This window comes from Bubalus kerabau, chromosome 23, assembly GCF_029407905.1.
Source record: "Bubalus kerabau isolate K-KA32 ecotype Philippines breed swamp buffalo chromosome 23, PCC_UOA_SB_1v2, whole genome shotgun sequence".
Classification (NCBI taxonomy): domain Eukaryota; kingdom Metazoa; phylum Chordata; class Mammalia; order Artiodactyla; family Bovidae; genus Bubalus; species Bubalus kerabau.
Genome location: NC_073646.1, coordinates 5,013,848 through 5,037,377, shown reverse-complemented (window position 1 = coordinate 5,037,377; position 23,530 = coordinate 5,013,848). Strand labels below are relative to the sequence as shown.

Here is a 23,530-nt window from a genome sequence, read left to right as displayed (position 1 = left end):
AGCTCCACATATAGGGCAGTCCTTTCACCAAAGAGCTGCTGGTCTTCAGATCTTCTAGAGTTTGCAACCCATTTGCAAGGCGATCTGAAAACTCAGGCCGGGGCATGCCTGGATCTCACCGTGGTGAGTGAGATGCCCCTTTGACTCTCGGAAATCAAGATTATTCCTCCCTCTGGGAATGTCAGTTGGTGCTGCCACTATGGAAAACAGTGTGGAGGTTCCTCAGGAGACTCAACGTAAACTCACCATATGATCCAGCAACCCCGTTCCTGGGCATACACACAGACAGAACTCTAATGCAAGAAGATACGTGCACCCCAGCGTCCACTGCAGCACTATTCACAACAGCCAAGACATGGAAACAAACCTAAATGTCCATCGACAAGATGAATGGATAAAGAAGATGGAGTACATATATACAATGGAGTATTACTCAGCTGTAAAAAGAACAAAATAATACCATTTACAGCAACAGGGATGCAACTACAGGATATCATACGAAGTGAAATAAGTCAGAAAGAGAAAGACAAGGGCTTCCCCAGTGGCTCAGTGGTAAAGAATCACTTGCCATGCAGGAGCTGCAGGAGACGAGGGTTCGATCCCTGTGTCAGGGGTATCCCCTGGGGGAGGATTATGGTAACCCACTCTAGTTAAAAAAAAAAGACAAATAAAATATGGTATCACTTATATGTGGAATCTAAAATATGGTACAAATTAACCTATCTACAAAACAGAGACATAGAGAACAGACTTATGGTTGCCAAGGAGGAGAGAGGAAGGAAGAGGGATGGACTGGAAATGAGGGGTTAACATGTGAACTATAATATTTATTTTTGTATTTATTTTATTTAGGCCATATCATGTAGGATATTGGGCCTCCCTGGTAGCTCAGCTGGTAAAGAATCTGCCTGCAATGCAGGAGACCTGGGTTCGTCCCCAGGGTTGGGAAGATCCCCTGGAGAAGGGAACGGCTACACCACTTCAGTATTCTTGTCTGGAGAATTCCACAGACAGAGAAGCCCGGCAGGCTACAGTCCATGGGGTTGCAAAGAGTCAGACACAACTGAGCAACTTTCACCTTCATGTGGGATCTTAGTTCCCCGAACAGGGATGGAACCCATGTCCCCTGCACAGGAAGGCAGATTCTTAACCACTGGACCACCAGGGAAGTCCCACTGTTATCTGCTCTTAACTGCTGGGGTGGCAGATGCTGGCATGGTGAGGCATATGGGCGTCTTAGACCCTCAGCACTTGGTGGAGATGGTCCACAAAGAGCCGGCTTCATGGGCACAGCCCTTTCTCCACGTGTGGAGGGCGCAATCAGAAAACAAACGGAATGACTGCACATCCAGCAACAGGACCCAGCATTTCCCCCAGAACAAAAAGAGCTCAGGGCTGGTGCTCATGACAACCGCGCCAGTAGGCACCTGGGTAAATGGACGCTGTGAGGGGAACCACCCAGACTCTGCAACCCCTCAGAGTGGTCAGAAGTGGAGATGCTGCTGATGGGGAGAGGGCAAGGAGGGGATGAGGGCAGAAACACGAGGGAGGCAGGAGACGCCAGCTTCCTTCCGGCCTCCAGGAAGATGTAAGGCCCTTTCTCCTGAGCACAAAAGCTCAGTGATAGACAGCATGGAAGGGGCAGGACCCTGCCTCCCACCAGCCATCCTGAGAACCAGCTCTGCTGGTGGACAGCACAGGCAGAGAAGGAAGGGGAGGCCTGGTGCAAAAGGGGGAGCACATGGGGCATGACCTGCAGAGTGTACACAGGAAGGGGCAGAAGAAGTGCAGGTATTGTATAAATTTTTTTAATATTTTAAAAGCACACATACAGCAGCAGCCAGCTAGGGCACATAGCTGGTGCAGAATAAATACTGGTTGAATGAACGCATTTTGTTGTCCCTAAACACAGCTCCCCAGATGTATTTTTGGTTACATGGTATATCTCTGCCATCAGGCAAGCCCTTACACTTTAATGGCCCCAAAGAGAAAACAATCATTGTGAGCATTAGTGCATATGGTTAAAACTGGATTCATGGGGCATGTGCAATTTTGTGTCCCAGGTATTTTCCTTTAAGTCAATGGCACCCCACTCCAGTACTCCTGCCTGGAAAATCCCATGGATGGAGGAGCCTGGAAGGCTGCAATCCATGGGGTCGCTGAGGGTCAGACATGACTGAGCGACTTCATTTTCACTTTTCACTTTCATGCACTGGAGAAGGAAATGGCAACCCACTCCAGTGTTCTTGCCTAGAGAATCCCAGGGACGGGGGACCCTGGTGGGCTGCCGTCTGGGGGGGTCACACACAGTCGGACACGACTGAAGTGACTTAGCTGCAACAGCAGCATTTTCCTTTAACAAATTATTGTGAACATTTTCCAGATGAATAAAAGTCAGAAATATGACCAAGGACTAATTGCCTTAACATGCAAAGAATTCTCACAAAGCAATAAGAAATTGATGAGAAAATAGGAAAATGGATATAGGACCCAAAAAAATAAAGGAATTCACACACAAAAATAAAATAAGAAAGGAAAGAAAAAACAGTCACCAAACATGAAAAAATAAAACTTGACCTCACTCATAAAGAAGAACTGGTCACTAATTCACCAGTGGTCAGCCCTCACCTTTCAGAAGTTTAAAATATTTACTAACAGTCTTGGGGTAGCGGGAGTGAAGTCAGAAATAGATACAGCTACTCATTTTTGGTGCAAACATTGATTAGTACAATCTCTTGCAGGCCTAATTGGTAAATCTACAAAAATTTTAGTTGCCTGTAACATTTGACTCAGAAAATCAACTTTTTAAAATTATATGTTATATACATGCTCATGCAAATATTTTTTTAAACCTTAAGCACAAAGAGGTACCACATTATTTGTATTTAAAAAGAGAATGGAGAGACTTCCCTGGCAGTTCAGTTACAACTCCATGCTTGGGGCTTCCCTAGTAGCTCAGAGGTTCAAAGAATCAATGGAAATAAAAGCAAAAATAAACAAGTGGAATCTAATTAAATTTAAGAGCTTTTGCACAATGAACGAAACTATAAGCAAGGTGAAAAGACAGCCTTCAGAATAGGAGAAAATAATAGCAAACGAAGCAACTGACAAAGAATTAATCTCAAAAATATACAAGCAGTTCCTGCAGCTCAATTCCAGAAAAGTAAATGACCCAATCAAAAAAATGGGCCAAAGAACTAAACAGACATTTCTCCAAAGAAGACATACAGATGGCTAACAAACACATGAAAAGATGCTCAACACCACTCATTATCAGAGAAATGCAAATCAAAACCACAATGAGGTACCATCTCACGCCAGTCAGAATGGCTGCTATCAAAAAGTTTGCAAGCAATAAATGCTGGAGAGGGTGTGGAGAAAAGGGAACCCTCTTACACTGTTGGTGGGAATGCAAACTAGTACAGCCACTATAGAGAACAGCATGGAGATTCCTTAAAAAACTGGAAATAGAACTGCCATACGACCCCGCAATCCCACTTCTGGTCATACACTCCAAGGAAACCAGAATTGAAAGAGACACGTGTACCCCAATGTTCATCTCAGCACTGTTTATAATAGCCAGGACATGGAAGCAACCTAGATGTCCATCAGCAGATGAATGGATAAGAAAGCTGTGGTACATATACACAATGGAATATTACTCAACTATTAAAAAGAATACATTTGAATCAGTTCTAATGAAGTGGATGAAACTGGAGCCTATTATACAGAGTGAAGTCAGTCAGAAAGAAAAACACCAATACAGTATACTAACGCATATATATGGAATTTAGAAAGATGGTAACGATGACCCTATATGCGAGACAGCAAAAGAGACACAGATGCAAATAAAAACAAAATTTTAAAATAAAAAGGAATGGAAACAATCTACATGCCCATCAATACAAGACTAACTAAATAAACTAATTAAAATAATAAACAATGTTTATTAATAAATTATGGTGCAACCACGCCACAAAATACTGCAAAGTACCAAGATACATGCACTGATACAAAAAGTTCCAGCAACATTAGTAAATTTTTTTAAAAAGCAAATTATCAAATGGAATGTATATATGCTCTCATTTGATCAATGTAAGTTCCATGTGTGTATGAGTATAAAAAGTGTGTGTGTGTGTGTGTGTGTGTGTGTGTGTGTGTATTATGTACGTATATGTGCCTAGATAACTTCAGGAAAACTTTCCACAGAGAGGAAAGGAGTCTTACTTCCTACTTCACATCTGAGCAGTTTGAATTCTTCTCTACCACAATCATGCATTTCTCATTTAATTTAGAATGCTAATAAAACCTGAGGAAAGGGAGGATCAGCCCATTTCTGATGGAGAAACGAGCCAGTCCTGGCTCTTGGGCTGGAGCAGAGAGAGGGTACAGCAGTTGAGGGAGGGAGGAAGCTGAGCCTGACCCAAAGAGGACCCCTGGCCACCCTCCCCACCCAGCCCTCCCAGGAATAAGCAGGCCCACTGTGGCCCCCAGGGCAGATCTGGCCGCTGCCTGAGACCTACCGTCAGTACTGACAGACTCAGGAGCCAGGTCCTGGGCACTGCTGGGCCCACAGACCTCCAGTGAGTCGGGCTCCCTCTGCCCAGCCTGGGAGGGGGCGTCCTCTTCTCGCGCGAGGGCAGGCGTCCACCGGGGAATGTGAGAGGTGCCCTGGGAGATGAGCTCATTCAGGTAATGCTCGATCACCTCCTTTCCCTGGAAGCCAGAGACATATAGGTACTGTGGAGGCTGGCCTGGGAGTCACCCATCACGGGAGTCACCCGTCACTGGCTCCCACACCAGCCCCCAACACATGGCTACAGAGCAGTTGAAATCAGCAGGTCCAAGTGGAGAAGTGCTGGGTGCGCTAAATACACACTGATTTCCAAGACTTAGACCCAAACAAAGAAAGTGAAATAGCCCACAAGTAAGTTCTATACTTGTATATTTTATATTTTAAAGTATATGTTAAATATTATATATTTATAAATATATTTTTAAATATTATAAAATATTGTATATTTTATATTTTTATTTGGCTACCTGATGCTAAGAGCCAACTCATTGGAAAAGACCTGATACTGAGATAGATTGAGGGCAGGAGGAGAAGGGGGTGGCAGAGGATGTGATAGTTAGATAGCATCACTGACTCATGAATGTGAGCAAACTCCAGGAGATAGTGGAAGACAGAGAAGCCTGGTGTATTGTAGTCCATGGGGTTACAATGAGTTGGACATGACTTAGTGATTGAACAAGTTTTATATTAAAAACATGGATAGAAACATAACTTAATTAAAATGAAGTTCACCTGTTTCACCTCTAACAAGCCTCTACTCGGTGATGGTCTGAGATCTTTAAACCAAGCACCGCACAAAGTCCCCATCCTGGACCAGATGCTTTCTGTGCATCATCTCACATGATATGACTTGATTAGAATACCCATTCTACAGATGAGGAGACTGAGGTTGAGGAAGGTTAAGGGTCTCAGGGTTGCAGATCAGAGTCTGCAGGCTCCAAGGGCTGTGCACCTTCCTCCCCATGACCAAAGGAACCCGCCTCTTACCCTCTTGACGTTGGCCGTGTACTGCCTCATGGCGATCTTCTCCAAGGCACTTTCAAAGCCAAAGAAGGACCGGATGTCGAGTGAGGCAGACTGCTCAAAGCACGTCCAGTCTTCATTCTCAGGGTGGACCTGAAAAGCCAGGCAGGGGTGGCAACAGTCTGAGTGTGGGGGACGACGTGCCCTTTCGGGGGGCTCTCTTGGTGACCTGGACCCGGGCAGAGCACACAGTGGGCAGCATGTCACAGCAGTACCAGGGGGCTCTGTCCAGAGAACAACGCAAGGTCTAAACCTTAGAGAAGACGGCCTTCTCAGGAGGGACCAAAGAAAGTGAGTCCAAAGTTCCGGTCCCTTAAAAATTATACATACACAATGATGGATTTCCCTGGTGGTCCAGTGGTTGGGAATCCACCTGCCAATGCAGGGGACACGGGTTCGATCCCTGGTCCAGGAGGATTTTACTCACCATTGGGCAATGAAGCCTGTGCACCACAACTACTGAGCCCATGGACCCTAGAGCTTATGCTCTGCAACTAGAGCTTATGCTCTCCAACCCCTGCTAGCCGCAACTAGAGAAAACTCACGTGCAGTGACAAAGACCCAGCACAATCAAAAATAAAATAAATGTTTAACAAAGTATACATATGTGATATATTTAAATTCATATTTAATATATCATAAATTATGCATAAATACTATATTTTAAAATGTATTTGTTGTGAAAGTGTTAGTCACTCAGACAGGCCAACTCTGTGACCCCATGGACTGTCCATGGAATTCTCCAAGAATACTGGAACGGGTAAGCCATTCCCTTCTCCAGGGGATCTTTCCCACCCAGGGATGGAACCTGGGTCTCCCGCATTGCAGGCGGATTCTTTACCGTCTGAGCCACCAGGGAAGCCCCAATATATGTATTTATTTCAGCTGTGTCTGTGAACCGCAGGTGTCAGGAGCTCCTGCATCCTCTCTGATATCTCCCTGGGAGGGCCGGAGCCGCCAGGACCTCACCTCAGGGCCCAGCCCGGTGCGTGGGGGATCCAATCCCTGCAGCCAGCCCCTGGCTCACCCTGTAGCTGCAGTTCTCCTTGACCACCACGCGGCTGGCGAAGGTCTCGTTGTGCGCTTCAATGAAGAGCGTCCTCTCCTTCCAATTCAAGACGTTTCTTTGCACGAAGACCACGTGCTCCACACCTGCGATCTGCAGGAAAGAGACAGCAGGGGTGTGCAGGCTAGACGTGAGGTGGGGGCTCGGGGCGCGAGTCCCGAGGACTGTCACCCCCGGACCCGGGAAACCCCAGGGTCCCGCCCTGACCACCAGCCCAGTCCGGATCCCTGGATCTCTGAATTCGGGGATCCCCGGACTTGTGGACCTTTGGTCCCCTGCCCGACGCCAGCCCACCCGCCGGAGCCCGGAGCCCTGACTCCAACCCCTTTCCCCCACCTCCGGGACCCTGGGACTCCCTGTTGGCCCTACTTCTCTGGACAATACCCAGTCTCAGCCCAGCCGCCCGGCCCTCCTCTCCCCTGGACCCGGGAGGCCCCCAGTCGAGAACCCGCTCCAAGCACCGACACACGCGTGTCCCCACGCCTGAACCCCGCCCCCAGGTCCCCGCCCGCCACGCCCCACCCGGGTGCGGGGCCCTTCTCCGCGGGGTCCCCGGTTCTCCAGGGACCCCCTCCGCGCCCACCTTGCGCAGCAGCCGCGGGGCCTCCACGCGCAGCCGGCAGCTCCGCTCCACCACGTGCACCGCGCCATCGGCGCTGCGGGACTCGCGCAGGACCTCACTGCCCAGGAAGACTGGAATCTGCGGGCAGGTGGGGAAGCGCTTCTCATAGGCCTGGGGCGGAGGGGCGGGGGCCAGGTGAGTGCCAAGGGGGCCGGGGGCGGCCAGAACACCTCCTCCCTCCCCCGAAACCTGGCTGGGCCCTTGTCTCAATTCCAGGACGAGTCATACAGAGAGGAGAAGGGCATCTCCCCTGGGAAAAGAGCAGTGACCACTGACAGTATTACCGCAACTGTGGTCTTAACCTCTGTTCTGGAGCAGGGACACAAGCGTGCCTGAGCGCTGACTTGGCAAATCACATTTTGACTCTATGTGTGAAATGAAATATTTTCTGCCCTACAGCTCTATGGGGGAAACAAGCCTTTTCCAAATGCAAATATCTGAGCCCAGGTGAAACAAAGCCAGCTCTCTGGAAGACATTGGGTACTTCCTCCCTGCTGAGCAGCTGGGAAAAGGAGAGGAGACCTTCCTCCACACTGGCCATCTCTTACCGTAAACAAGGGATTAAGGAATTTGTATGTGAACAATAAAGAGAGCAGGATTGGTCCCAGATAGCTAGATGCATATGAAAGAAATTATTTCAGCAAGCCCGGACTCTTCTATCTTCCTATACATAGAATATCGCTAAATTTCTCCATGTGAGAGATTTAGCTTTTCTTAAATTAAGAGTAATAGTTTAATATTCAGATTACCTGCCCCTTGCTGCAGACTTGTATATAGCCTGGCTCCTCCCCCACCTCCTGGGGGTCAGCTCTCTCCCTGTCACCTGAAATGCTATCCCTGGGACTCCAGTCCTAACATTCCCACAGATAAAACCTAACCCTCAACTTTTAGGTTGCAGGTGTTGTTTTTTTCCAGTTGACATACATTTGAGTTTTTGACCTCCGAAGTGGGCTAGTTTGGGGCATTAAAGAAGGCATGTTTTGGGGGGGCGGGACAAAAAGATGACAAAACGAACACTTGTTCACAATTTAAAAAACAAACAAGACTCAACAAAGTAGGAATAGAAGGGAACTTGCCCAACCTGATAAAGGGCACATACAAGAACCTCAGCTAACAGCACGCTCAGTGGGAAAAGACTGACACTTTCCCTGAAGATCAGTTTGAACTGTGGTGTTGGAGAAGACTCTTGAGAGTCCCTTGGACAGCAAGGAGATCCAACCAGTCCATCCTAAAGGAAATCAGTCCTGAATATTCATTGGAAGGACTGATGCTGAAGCTGAAACTCCAATACTTTGGCCACCTGATGCAAAGAACTGACTCATTGGAAAAGACCCTGATGCTGGGAAAGATTGAAGGCGGGAGGAGAAGGGGACGACAGAGGATGAGATGGTTGGATGGCATCACCGACTCAATGGACATGAGTTTGAGCAAGCTCCAGGAGTTGGTGATGGGCAGGGAGGCCTGGTGTGCTGCAGTGCATGGAGTCACAAAGAGTCGGACACAACTGAGCGCCTGAACTGAACTTCCCCTAAGATCAGGAACTAGGCAGGGATGCCTACTTTGGATACCCACATGTAGCCCTCTCTTGGGGGTTCTAACCAGGGCGGTTAGGCAAGTGAAAGAAATAAAGGGTCTCCAGATTGGAGAATGAGAGGCCAGTTCCCCGAAATGCCAGGGTCAGAGCCAAAGAGGGAATCAAGGGCGGGTGCGGGGGGTGGGGGCATGCCAGCATCGGTGGCTGACAGTATTCAAGCAGGGTTTGCTCCAAGAGCCTGTCACAGCCACGTGTCACGGAATCAGGATCAAAGTGAGCTCCAAAAATAGGCGTGAGCTCCAAAAATAGTGCCGGCATCTGAGGACACACACCTCCTCCCCGTCCCTAGGGGGAGGTGGCACCACCCTGCTCAGAAGGGCAGAGGCGGGGGAGGGGCAGGGAAGTAATGCTTGGAGTCACTCAAGGTCCCAAGAGGCCAGCCTAGCACATCCTCCACCAGGGTCAGGAGGTCAGGGCTGCCTCCATGTGTAGAGGCTGGTTGCTTTGTGCAAACACACCAGGGTCAGAATAATTCTCCTCAGGGAAGAATGCACAGTGGGGTTCCTGGGAGTCTGGATTCAGAGGGCTGGCAAGGGAGGCCCCCTGAGAATGATCTCCCCGCTACACATCTCAGGCCACCTTGAACTCTCTCTCAGAGGAAGGCATTTTGGACTTCCCTGGTGGTCCAGTGGTAAAGAATCTGCCTTGCAATACAGGGGACGGGGGTTCAATCCCTGGTCCGGGGCGATTCCACATGCAGTGGGGGAACTAAGCCCCATGCACCACAACTACTGAGCCCGTGCTCTAAAGCCTGTGCTCCACAACAAGAAAAGCCACGACTAGAGAGTATCCCTCACTTGCCACAACTGGAGAAAGCCCACGCACAGCAACAAAGACCCAGCGCAGCCAAAAATAAGTAAAGAATAAAATTAACCAGCAACAGAAAAGGAAGGCATTTCTCCACTGAGGAAGCTGCTGCTTTGAGTAGAACTTGGCATGGGGTCCAACACCTGGTTTGAAGCCCAGCTCCACCCCCTCCCAGAGGAGAGGCAGGTCCATCTTTTCTCTAAGCCAGTTTCATCACCTGGAAACTGGGCACAGACCAGACTGAGTATCTCATGCAGAGCCTGGCACATAGTAGGCACCCAGGATTTTTATTCTCCAGGCAACAGGACTCAAATGGTATAGCACAGGTTTTCAAGAACTGAAAACAACTCCCCCCCAGGCCCTTCTGAGCAGGGCGGGCCAGAGGAACTGGGCTTGGCCCCACCTCTGTGATGGGCAGAGGGGTGCTGACTCTTTTTTTTTTTTTTTTTTAATTATATGGAGGGAAAGGAGTGCATGTGTCAGAACTGGTCAGGCTCAGTTTGGGTTTCTGCTTCCCTGGTGGCTCAGATGGTAAAGTATCTGCCTGCAATGCGGGAGACCCAGGTTCGATTCCTGGATCAGGAAGATCCCCTGGAGAAGGGAATGGCAACCCACTCCAGTACTCTTGCCTGGAAAATTCCACCGATGGAGAAGCCTGGTAGGTACAGTCCATGGGATCTCAAAGAGTCTGACACGACTGAGCGACTTCACTTTCTTTCACTTCTTTACCTTCTCATTGGGTGATGTTGAGCAAGTGACTTGCTCTCTCTGAGCCTCTGTCTCCTCATCTGTAAAATGGGCTGGTGGTAAGGATGCCATTAGATCACGTCTCAGGCGCACGGTGAGCCTCAGCTCTGCTCCTCCAGTTGTGTGCTTTCTTCCATTTAATCCTCTAAATGGCATCCTCGTTTGACAAATGAGGAAACTGGAGCCCAGAGAGGCTAAGTAACTTACCTAAGGTCACACAGTGTAAAATGGTAAACCTGGATTTGAATCCTCGGCTGGCCCATCCCCTACTCCCTCAGGAACCTCTTGCTTAGCAGTTTGGAAACAGCCCAGGGGTTGCAAATTTGCAGATGCCCAAACAGCTCCAAGGAAAGGGACCAGGGAGAGGAACGACAGGCTGTGAGCTCAGTGCACACAGCCGGCCAAGCGTCACTGACTTCCTGTCTTAACAGACCTCTTGTTGGAAGAGCCCTGTCTGGAGCCCCCAGATAACGCAGGGGCTGATCCAAGCAGGAGACATGCCCTTAGCCACAACTCCCCTTGACTGTGAGGGGGAAGGCACTTCTGTTTCAACAATGGTGCCACCCTGACACACTGGGGAGACCCCAGAACCTAGGGAGGGCAGGGGGCCCGGAAATAAGGAGTCTACACCAGTGCCAGTTCCCTGTCTACCCCAGTGCCAGTTCCCCAGAGTCTGAGGCTGTCAGCCGCAGATCCCCTGGGGTTGTGAAGGCTGGCGTTGGATACCACTGTTATGGTGACATTTATGAAGGGCTGACTGCACCACTGTGTCCTCACGACATCCTGTAGGGATGGAGACCAATATTCCCCCATTTTACAGATGAGCAAGTTGAGGCTCGAGAAGGCAGAGTGACCCGACTCTGACATCACAGGACCGGTAAGTGGAGGCGCTAGAGTGCAGGCCCCACTGACCCAGACCTCAGCCCTGAATGCTTCGTCCTGCCTCTCAGAGGATGTTGGCTATGTCACAAACATCAGTGATTTGGGAATACTGAGTCCTGCTGGATCTCTGCCTTTGGCAGTTCAAAGGGTCTTACAGGACCATCCCTGTGTGGAGATCAGTTCACACAGCTAGTTTTATCCTTGCAGAGAGCCTCAGACGCTGACCGCTGTCCCCACCAGTGAGGCCTGAGCTTCTCCCTGCCAGATGAATGCATGGGGTGGCTGCCACAGGGACACAGGGCAACAGAAGCATTCGATTTCAGCTCTTCTGCCAAGTGGCTGAAGAGGGACATCACACCTGGCCACTCAGAAAGGAAGCTGGTCCAAGGCCCAGAACCCACCAGGACAGGGACAGAATCTGGGACAGGCAGAGGCCAGTGGACACTGCCAATGAAGCTCTCCCATGGGCTGCCCATCCTGCTGAAATCTACATCAACACACTAAGCACGTGGACATGGGAGCTTGGATTCCTAGCTGGAATCCAATCCTACCCATCCATGTCTGGGCTGGGTAAACTTAGTATATATATATGACTACATCACGTCTTAGTTTCAGCAGGTGGGCTTAATTTCCCCAGGACATGCAGGATCTTAGTTCCCCAACCATGGATCAAACCAGCTTCCCCTGCATTGGAAGGCAGATTCTTAACCACTGAACCACCAGGGAAGTCCCAGGGCTGGGTAACCCCTGAGCATGGCATTTCCTGTCTCTCCCTGTGTGTTCAGTCCTTCAGTTGTGCCCGACTCTCTGTGACCCCATGGACTATGGCCCGCCAGGTCCCTCTGTCCACAGGATTCTCCAGGCAAGAGTACTGGAGTGGGTAGTCATTTCCTACTCCAGAGGATCTTCCCTACCCAGGGATCGAACCCAGGTCTCCTGCATTGCAGACAGATTGTTTACCACCTAAGCCACCAGAAAAGTCCCATTTCTTTCTGAGGCTCATCTATTAAGGGGAGTGTCATGAAACCACCCAGTAAGGGCTTGGTTATACCAGTTTCCTTCTTTCCTGTCTCACAGCCGCTGAAGGAAAAAGTCATCGGCCCTGAATCCCTAATGCTCGTCACAATGACTGGCACGCAGTCGACACTCAGTAGGCATTACACGATGAGTGAGTGCATGACAGGGTCGCTTAGCCAGGAAGGGCATGGACTCCCAGCTTGGGTCCGAAGCTCCGCTCTGCTCCTGAGCAGCTCTGTGACCTTGAACAAGCCTTCATGCTCTCGGTCCCTTCCTTCCTTCATTTGTTACCAGGAGAATGAGAAAAGTGTTATAGCTCCCTGAGTGGACAGGGGAATAAAGGAACCGATTTGGTAAACTGTTGAGAACAGGGCCTGGCACATGGTTCATTCTACAGAAGAATTTGTTCAATAAATTTAAATTTTAAAAAAGAGTAAGAGTCTGTAAAATACAGAGAAACTATTTCTGCTAATCACTTGACAAGCTGCTTCCTCCTCCCATCCCTCCTTCCTTCCTGCTCTTCCTCATGAAAATTCAAAGGAAGCTGGAACGCTGCTTACCCCAAACCCTCCAGAGTAGGGAAAGAAGATGCAAACCGCAGCCCCATACCTCACCTTTCCTTTCCTGCGCAGGCTGGACTCACACACTGAGCACGTGACCGTCGCACAAAGTCCTCAGGGGACTTCGTCATCCACCCCCAGCTTCCCCTGCAAGCCTGGGAGACCCCAGGACCAAGGTATCAATCCTCTCAGCGCCCCCCCTCTACTTTTTAAGAATTGTGATACCATACCATAAATGCACCATACTCATTTAATACTCATACCATACCATGACACTCATACCATAAAATGCTCCCTTTAAAGTGCACAGTTCAATGGATTTTATTAGAACATTCACAAAGTCATGCAAATATCACCACTGTCTAATACAGGAACGTTTCATCACCCGCAAGGGAAACCCCACACCTGGACTACCCTGGTGGTCCAGTGGATAGAAGTCTGACTGCCAGTGCACGGGACGTGGGTTTGATCCCTGGTCAGGGAAGAATTCACATGCCGTGGAGCAACCAAGCCTGTGCACCACACTACTGTGCCCATGTGCTCCAATAGCCTGTGCTCCGTAACAAGAGAAGTCACCACCAAAAGTAGCCTCCGCTCGCTGCAACTAGAGAGAGCCTGTGCACAGCAACAAAGACCCCGCACCACATTAATTAAAAACAAGAAACCCTACACCCATCACAGTCACTCCCTGCCCAGGCAACCACTAATCCACTTTTTTTAAGATAATTTTTTATGTAGACTGTTTCATTTTCTGAATTTGTCACAATATTGCTCCTGTTTCACATTTTGGTTTTTCGGCCATGAGGCATGTGGGATGTCATCTCCTCCATCAGGGATGGACCCTCACCGCCCCCCCTGCACTGGAAAGCAAAGTCCTAACCACCGGACCACCAGGGAAGTCCCCTAAATCCACTTTCTGTCTCTTTGGATTTGCCTTTTCCGGACATTTCACGTGAACAGAATCATAAAATACATGATATTTTGTATCCGGCTTCTTCCACTGAGCATCAGGTTCTCGAGGTTCATCCATGTTGTAGCCTGTGTCTGTGCTTTATCCCTTTTCACAGCTGCATAATATTCCATTGTGTGGGACTCCCAGCTCTTGGCAGAGTTGCTGAAGGAGCCATCAGACACCCATTGGCAGCAGGGTCATCTCAGCTGATGAAGGGAAGCAGGCATGGGAGAATCAGGATGACATCATCCTAGAGTCTTTTGAAATGACTGCTGAATATAATATATAGAAACAGCTGTGTCCAGATGGCCCTATAGCTGAGCAACCTGCTGCTATTCCGGTCGAGGTCAGCTCAGGAGACAAAATGATGGAGACAAAGGGTCAGAAGGACCCTGCAGGGGGCAAGAGTGGGATGTGGTGAAGTCGTGGGGACAAAGCCCTGGGTTTAGAGGCTGCCCATGCTCCCTGCCAGCAGGGTGACCTCAACTTAACCTAAGACTCAGTTTCTTCAGAAAAAAAAAGAGGATGATGATGATAATGACAGTGATATCAACTTTGTGAGAGTTGCTGAGAAGACTAAAGGGAGCCATGATACGTAAGGCATGTAGCAGAGTGCCAGACACATTTTTCTTAAATGAGCACCAGTAAACCAACAGAGACCTGACTTGATATTTGTACAACCTTGTTCACAACAACATTATTCACAAAAGCCAGAAAGTGGAAACAACCCAAATGTCCGCTGAGGAATGAATGATGAAACAAACCACGATCCAGCCACAGTCCCATAGGGGAATATTATGCAGCCATTAAAAAGAACGACATGCTGACACAGGCTAAGACATGGATGCAGCTTGAAAACAATGCTCAGTGAAAGACACCAGTCACAAAAGAACACACGCTAGATGATTGCACTTACGTGAGATTCCTAGAGTCATCAGATTCATGGAGACAGAAAGTAGAACCGTGTTTGCAGGGACTGGGGGAGGGGAAAATGGGGAGATAGCGTCTAATGAAGAACAGAGTTCCAGTTTGGGAGGATGAAAAAGCTGTGGCCGTGGATGTTGGCGATGCGTGCAGAACAATGTAACTGCACTTAATGCCACTGAACTGTACCCCTAAAAATGATCAATTTTGTGTAATGTATATTTTACCACAATTTTTAGGAAAAGTAAGCCATCTGATGGATGGTTTCTAGCCCCAGCAGATCGGGATTTGCAATAGGGTTTCAGGTCTGTGTTTATTTGTCTGTAGTCAGCATCTCTGTCTCTAGGTTGCTTCCTTCCCCACTGGATTTCCCAGTGGCCTCGTACGTACCACACCTGGGACACTGTAGACAAACAGCCAATATTTGCTGGAGGAGGGAAGCAAGGAAGGAGGGAGGGAGGGGTGGAGGGAGGGAAGGAAGCCTGAGTGGCTCCCCCGCTGCGTTCACGACAGCGGTGCATCCACAGCTGTTGCCCGTGCATCAGCCCCCAACAAGGTGCAGGGGAGCAGTTCGGTCTGTCTGCCCCAGGTTCCCAGTCCTGAAGCTGTGGCGTGAGGCACCATCAGCGGGACCTGGTGGCTATTCCTTCCTGCTTCTGTCCCTTCCTCTAAGGGTGGGGCCTCCTCTTGCCTGGCCTCTCCTGCCCTGGGGGAGCGCACAGCCCAGCCGCCCGGCCCCGGGCACTGCTCGCAAGCCTGCTGCAGCTTCTCACCCACTCACAGGTCACGTTGGGGCAGGGAACTCTCCTGCTCTGAATATGCTCCTTGTCCACGGACTTCCAGGATCAGCTGGTGCCCCTGGCGGATAAGGGAAAGACAGGGTGGTAGCGAGGCCAGCCCAAGAACCCAAGGGGGTCTTGACATTTAGCACTAGGTCAGGATGGTAAAGCGTCTGTCTGCAATGCAGGAAACCCGGGTTCGATCCCTGGGTTGGGAAGATGCCCTGAAGAAGGAAACGTCAGCCCACTCCAGTACTCTTGCCTGGAAAATCCCATGAACAGAGAAGCCTGGTCGGCTACTGTCCATGGGGTCGCAAAGAGTCGGACACGACTGACCAACTTCACTTTCACTTTCACTTTAAGGATGGTGATGGGAGGGAAACACTGTTTTAGATTTTCCAAGTGTCTCAGGAATGCACCTGGCCTTGGTCACTTCTACTTCCCGCCCCATCCCCTACCAACCCCCCAGCCCGCTCTCTCACCTCCTGGATGAAAACCCCTCCTCCAACCCACTTTCCACACCTTCCCAAATCTCCCAACATCCTTGAACAAACTGAGCCCTGTGGGCTCACAGAGGCCCAACTAAGCTGCATTCATTTATTCAGGGAGACAAGTTCTGCCCCTGGGGCCTTGGCACAGACCGGCAGGCAGGCTGCCTCTCTCCACCCCTCACTGCAAAGTGTGGCTGACTTAAAAGGCCTCTGGCTGCTGACCAATGGGCCCTTCTCTGTGTTCCCGCATGCATGCGTGCTTAGTCACGTCAGTCGTGTCCCACTCTTTGCAACCCTATGGACCATAGCCCTCCAGGCTCCTCTGTCCACAGAATTCTCCAGGCAAGAATACTGGACTGGGTTGCCATGTCCTCCCCCAGGGGGTCTTCCTGACCCAGGGATAGAACCCACGTCTCCTGTGGCTCCTGCATTGCAGGTGGATTCTTTACACCAGGAAAGCCCCTGTGTGTTCCTGCAATGCCCTATTCTTTCTTTCCCAGCTACAAATCTTGCTACATGGTATTGCCTGGAATGACTTTCTCTCATACACACACACACACACACACACACACACACACTGCAAGCTCTGTGAGGGCAGGAAGGGATCATGTCAGGAGAACCAAGTCAAGACAATGAGAACAAGACAGACAAGGTCTCTGTCTTTCTGAAGCCTAATGAAAAAGACTCATATAAACAAGCAAATTCCTTGTAAACAAGAAGGTGAGCAAATTAACAGAATAACGATGCATTTCAGAAAAAGTGCTAAGAATGACACTGTTCTATAGCCTGGCACCTGGTACGATGCTTGGCATACTGTGGAAACTCAATAAATATCTGTGGAATGTATTCATGTGTGCATTAACGCATGCATTCACAAATGAATGAGGGCCGAAAGCTGATCTCAGGACCCCCTGAAATCAGAAGATGACTTTGCAGTGGATCAGCTCCAGTCTCCCAGCCCCAATAGGAGCCGGTCAGGGCCCTGGAAGCAATCCAGGGTGGAAAATGTTGCTTCCCTTAATCTGTTAGCAACGGGATCAGATGACAGGCTCCAGGGAACTAATTTAAACACATTTAAATAAGGCCCCTGCTGCTTTATTAAAACTACATCCCTAACAATGATTCCAACTGCAACTGTCGTTGACCTGGGCTGCAAGGATCTACCTTCAGTAGCTACTCCTTATTAATAACCCATTTGCTAAATTACAAGCTGTTTATCAATACAAAAGTCCAGGTCTTTAAATATTTTAACACAATTTCTGCCTCTCACCTCTATAACCCTTCCTCCTCAGGATCAGCCAGCCTATTGTCCAGGAAATTCTACTCCATGCCATCTTCCTTCTTAAGGTTTGCAGAATCTGAGATGACCTGAAGCCACAGTGCTTTGAACCCCACAGGGACCCCTGGGCAGTGGACAGACAAGAGGCATGCAGGTCACTTCTGAAGCCACCTCAGCCACGGGCGCACAGATGTTTACTGAACATCAGAGTCAGAATCTGGAATGTCTGACTGTGTGCCCAGGCTATGGGGTCATGCACGCATGCGTGCTAAGTCTCCTCAGTTGTGTCCGACTCTGGGAGACCCTATGGACTGCAGCCCGCCAGGCTCCTCTGTCCATGGGATTTTCCAGGTCAAGAATACTGGGATGGGTTGCCATGCCCTCCTCTAGGAGGTTTTCCCAACCCAGGGATTGAACCGGCCTCTTATGTCTCCTGCATTGGCAGGTGGGTTCTTCACCACTAGTACCACCTGGGAAGCCCCTCTGAGGAGCGGGGGACTTCATTACTTCCATTTCACAGGTCAGAACCCAGAGCCAGGGGCCAGCCTGGAGAATCTGACTCGTAACCTCCACCCATTCAGGAGAAGAGCCCAGAGGAGCTGGAAATCATTCACTACCAGCTGTAGGCTGACCAGAGCTCTGAAGTGACCTTCAGAGCGCAGGTAACCAGAGCCCACCGTCCAAACCACAGTCTTTCTGTCCATACCAAGATCTCCACAAAGACCCCGCCCCACCTTCAGGGACCCCACATTCAAAGAGACCAGGGATTCTGCCAGCCTTGGATACCAGCTGCCTCCATTGTCTTAACTGTTTTCCTCTGCTTACTGAGAGAATACAAGCTCATTGTTCTGAACCCAGTAATACAGAACGCTATCAAGAAAGGAAACAGCAAAGGTCCCTGGAATTCCATGCTTCAGAAACAGAATTCATGTCAAGGAATGACACCCATTCATTGAATTAGTTACAGTTTTGAAATGGAAGAGAAAAATAATTTAAAAAAATAACGCTGGGTCTAGAAAGGTTACCTTAGTATTATTTTATAACCAATTCCATGAACACAGTTTCAGCGGTATGGTGGAATTTCTGCAAAGGGACGTTTTGAATCTCAAGTCAGTTTTGTTAAACAGAAAAACCAAAAGGCCAGCTCGTCTGGTCACTCGGATGTGGTCAAAATAGCCGAGTTCATCCGAAACTTCCTCGGCATCTGACCCAAACTGAGGGCAAGTGTTTAGCTGAGAAACAAAGACTGACATTAAGGGCAGAAAACCCCTTTTGTGCCCACAGAGCGAGCAAGTTATGTTGAGTTATGCAGCTATTTTGGGGACAATGATGTTTTGAAAACAGTTGGCAAAGTGGCTTTGTCCGACGTTGGGGTAGTTTGGGGCCATTTTGCCGAACAAGGACTGTATGGAGATAAGGTAACACAGTATTTGAAAAAATACAAATGACAAATTGGCACAATACAGGTAATACATATCTGAAAATGTCTATTTCCTGTTGTACCCACAAGTATTTATCCATCAGCACCTAAAGATTATTAACAGCTACAGGAGTAAACTGAGCCCTTCGGCCTGCACCTGTGGAACTCAAAGCTGATGAAATATGCTTCACGTATTCCACTAGTCTTTTTTTTTTTTTTGGCTGTACTGGGTTTTAGTTGTGGCATGTAGGATCTTCGTTGCCAGGACCTTACTTGTGGCATGCAGGATATAGTTCCCCAACTGGGGATCGAACCCAGGCCCCCCTGTCTTAGGAGCACCGAGTCTTAACCACTGGACCACCAGAGAAGTCCTCTAATAGTCCTATTAATACATTCTTAAGTGCTACCTTAGGGGACATTTTTATTTTAAAATGCAATGATTGTAATTTTTTTTTTGAGAATCTTTGGAAAACTCATCAGTGGCCACAGGACTGGAAAAGGTCAGTTTTCATTCCAATCCCAAAGAAAGGCAATGCCAAAGAATGCTCAAACTACCGCACAATTGCACTCATCTCACACGCTAGTAAAGTAATGCTCAAAATTCTCCAAGCCAGGCTTCAGCAGTATGTGAACTGTGAACTTCCTGATGTTCAAGCTGGTTTTAGAAAAGGCAGAGGAACCAGAGATCAAATTGCCAATATCTGCTGGATCATCAAAAAAGCAAGAGAGTTCCAGAAAAACATCTACTTCTGTTTTATTGACTATGTCAAAGCCTTTGACTGTGTGGATCACAATAAACTGTGGAAAATTCTTCAAGAGATGGGAATACCAGACCACCCGACCGGCCTCTTGAGAAACCTATATGCAGATCAGGAAGCAACAGTTAGAACTGGACATGGAACAACAGACTGGTTCCAAATAAGAAAAGGAGTACGTCAAGGCTGTATATTGTCACCCTGCTTATTTAACTTATATGCAGAGTACATCATGAGAAACTCTGGGCTGGAAGAAGCACAAGCTGGAATCAAGATTGCCGGGAGAAATAACAATAACCTCAGATATGCAGATAACACCACTCTTATGGCAGAAAGTGAAGAGGAACTCAAAAGCCTCTTGATGAAAGTGAAAGAGGAGAGTGAAAAAGTTGGCTTAAAGCTCAGCATTCAGAAAGTGAAGATCATGGCATCCGGTCCCATCACTTCATAGTAAATAGATGGGGAAACAGTGCAAACAGTGTCAGACTTTATTTTTCTGGGCTCCAAAATCACTGCAGATGGTGACTGCAGCCATGAAATTAAAAGACGCTTACTCCTTGGAAGGAAAGTTATGACCAACTTAGATAGCATATTCAAAAGCAGAGACATGACTTTACCAACAAAGGTCCATCTAGTTAAGGCTATGGTTTTTCCAGTAGTCATGTATGGATGTGAGAGTTGGACTGTGAAGAAAGCTGAGCACCAAAGAATTGATGCTTTTGAACTGTGGTGTTGGAGAAGACTCTTGAGAGTCCCTTGGACTGCAAGGAGATCCAACCAGTCCATTCTAAAGGAGATCAGTCCTGGGTGTTCATTGGAAGGACTGATGCTAAAGCTGAAACTCCAGTACTTTGGCCACCTCATGCGAAGAGTTGACTCATTGGAAAAGACTCTGATGCTGGGAGGGATTGGGGGCAGGAGGAGAAGGGGATGACAGAGGATGAGATGGCTGGATGGCATCACCGACTCGATGGACATGAGTTTGAGTGAACTCTGGGAGTTGGTGATGGACAGGGAGGCCTGGCGTGCTGCGATTCATGGGGTCACAAAGAGTTGGACGCGACTGAGCAACTGAACTGAACTGAACTGAAACATACTAAGGGTGGCTCAGTGGTAAAGAATCTGCCTGCCAATGCAGCAGATGCTGATTCCATCCCTGGGTCAAGAAAATCCCCTGAAGAAGGCAATGGCAGCCCACTTCAGTGTTCTTGCTTGGAAAATCCCACGGACAGAAGAGCCTGGCAGGTTAGTCCATAGGATTACAGAAAAGTCGGACACAACTTAGTGACTACAACAGCAACAGGAGTCCTCAATTTAGAGACGGAAGGCGTAGGTACAGAGAGGTTGAGTAACTTGCCCAAGGTCACCCAGCTTGTCGATGAAACCCCAGGCTTGCCCCTGCTACTTTCCTGACCTGGCATCATCCGCACAGCACAGCACAGCACGATTACTCCAATGGTGCTTCTTAATCTTTTACGTGACTATAAACATATATGTAGGTAGATTCACAGAAGAGATGTGGGAAGGACACACACAGAGCCTTCTATCCAACAATGAAAGTCATTGGATAGAAGGCTGTGATTGAGCAACCAAGAGTGGGATGAGGAGGATGGGGGTGGATTCTGGTGTTTCTTACACTGTCACTGATAACACCATGCGGTGTAATAACAGGGACGGCTGCATTTAGTGAGCACCTACTGTGTGCCAGGCACTAAGCCAGAGGCACCAGGCACTGTTTCATCACAACCCCAGAGCATCGCCCCTGTTCCATGGAGTAGGAAAGCTCCGAGAGACAGAGTGACCACATCAAGAAGGAAACCCACAGCGGCCCGACCCCAGCACCTGCCCCAGGGACTCAGACCTCTGATCCAGGAGGCCGAGGGTACGGGAGCCAAGTCTACATCACATAGCTCTTCTGAATCCCAATAAACAACTGCTCCCAGGCCCTTCCTGCCCACATGTGCCCCCTCTCCCCCTGGTCTCAGCTTCCTGGAAGGGGAGGGCAGGGGGTGTGAGAGCAGAGGGGGGACACGGAGGATGCTGTGGTTAAACTCAAGGCTCTGGAGTCCCCCCCGTGTGGATCCCAGCCCAGCTCCACCTCTTCCCACTGCCGAACCTAAGACCATCCTTGTCCGAGCGTCAGTTTAATGCAGCAAAATGAGAATAATAAGAGCTATTGGGAATGAAACCAAACAACGTATGTAAAGACTTAGCAAACCCTCAACAAATGGCTGCTATCATCATCTTCATTGTATACGTACCATTATTATTATTATCAGTACACAAAGTGACATCAGCAGCTTGCCCTGATACCCTCTTTCGTGTCAAAGGAGACTGAGATAACAGAAGAGCTTCAACAAGGAAAAGAAAGACCTTATGTCTTGCTCAGTGCGCAAGGGTCCTAGAAGTTGTGGCAAAAGATGGGATGGCAGAGGGGTCCTGGTTAGAAACTGGACCCATCCAGTCAGTGGAGTAGCTCATTAATTCCTTCTGATCTAGGGGTTTGAGGGTTTCCTTCTCCTCCCCATCATGGCTGACCTCTTGGGGCCCTCCAACTGTCACACAAGGGGCCCCGGGGTCAGGGGTCACTCACCACCATGACCAGCTCAAATGGGTGCTTGTAGACTCGGACGGGAGACTGGTACTTCTGCACCATGTTCTCGAAGGACCAGGCAGGAGCCGGCCAGGCAGGAGTGGGCACTGAGCCTGGGTGAGGGCGACTGGTGAGGGAGCAGCTCCCTCCAGCTGAAGCCAGAGCCCCGGCCTCAGCTCCCCCTGGCCAGGGGCATGCCCACCCCTCTGGACCGCCCCCCCCCCCACATCTCCCCAGCTCTCAAAGCAAGGGGGCCAATGTGAGCCCCAAGTTACTTCCAGCCAGACCCCCAACACTTGCCCTGCCCATTACCCAATGCCCCAGACCACACTCGATCCTCAGGAGCAATCAGTATCCCCCAAACTTTCCTCCCTTCTCGTCCCGTCATGCTGGGGGCCCCAGTAAACTCCCATAAAGCCACCCAGCTGGAAATATCCCCACGATTCATTTGCCCATGCACCCCACAAGAATCATTGCACTTGCGCTCCCATTTTCCTCCAAGATCCCCTAACATACACACATAGTCTTCACCAGATTTCGCACGCACTGTCTCTACCACACAAGCACACACATGCAGGACTCCCCTCCCACACTAGAGAGCCCTTGCACACGAACTCAACTTTGCACACACACCCAGCTCCACACGCACAGTTCCCTAGATGCGCACAGACGTTCACACACATGCACACACACAAACGCAAACGCACGCATTCACACCCAAGCCCCCCAAAAGCCCAACTCACCCTCGCCCTCGGAGTCTCCGGTGACGCAGACCCGGGGCTGAGCCACGCTGAGCCCACCGGAGTCCTCCGCCGCCGCCTGGCCCAGAGCGCAGCACCTAGGGCGGGGCGAAACCGCGATCGCCAGACCCTGAAGTCCGAGCCAGCGATCGCTGATCCCGGACTGTCGGGTCTTGTACACCCTGCACCCTCCGGGTTGTTCTGGGAGGGGCCTGCTGGGAGGGAGCTCTCCAGGACCCAGGACAGCGAAGATCCCTGCCTGGCCTGGCTCCACCCCCGCCCCACCCCCCCGACTCTGTCCCGGCCCCGCCCAGATTTACCTCCGGACAGGCCCCGCCCCAAACTGACTCCACCCCGTCTTAGCTCCGCCCTTCATTTTACACAGCCTTCTTTAACCGGGCCTCCACCTCGGCGCTGCCTCCATACTGGCCACGCCTCATGCAGGGCCCGCCTCCACCGGGTCCCGCCCCTAAAGCACCCAGCGTCGGGGGTGGCTCAGCCCCAGGGAGACCCCGCCCCAAGGCTCTAACCCCAGTCTCGCGCCCCCAGTCTAACCCTTGCCCCTCCCAGCCCGGCTTGCCCCAGTTCAGTTCACGTTTGGCCAGTTCCCTAACGGGCAACCCCTTCCTCCCGGGCTCTGAGTCCAGTCCCTCCACTGGCCACACCCCAGAGCCCTCCTGACCCCGCCGGGGATCTTTCGTTC

At 49.8% G+C, this 23,530-nt stretch overlaps 1 protein-coding gene across 1 annotated transcript in view; it reads right to left on the bottom strand.

Moving 5' to 3' along the window:
* SEC14L5 (SEC14 like lipid binding 5) overlaps positions 1 to 22,150 on the bottom strand; it is a 36,388-nt gene extending 14,238 nt beyond the window's left edge. The window contains exons 1-5 of the mRNA XM_055561930.1: positions 22,088 to 22,150; positions 7,249 to 7,398; positions 6,627 to 6,758; positions 5,564 to 5,692; positions 4,524 to 4,716 (exon numbers count right to left, since the gene is read on the bottom strand). Of these exons, the coding sequence (XP_055417905.1) occupies positions 4,524 to 4,716; positions 5,564 to 5,692; positions 6,627 to 6,758; positions 7,249 to 7,398; positions 22,088 to 22,150 (667 nt within the window). The remainder of the gene's footprint in view (positions 1 to 4,523; positions 4,717 to 5,563; positions 5,693 to 6,626; positions 6,759 to 7,248; positions 7,399 to 22,087) is intronic.
* Between the last annotated feature and the right edge of the window lie 1,380 nt (positions 22,151 to 23,530).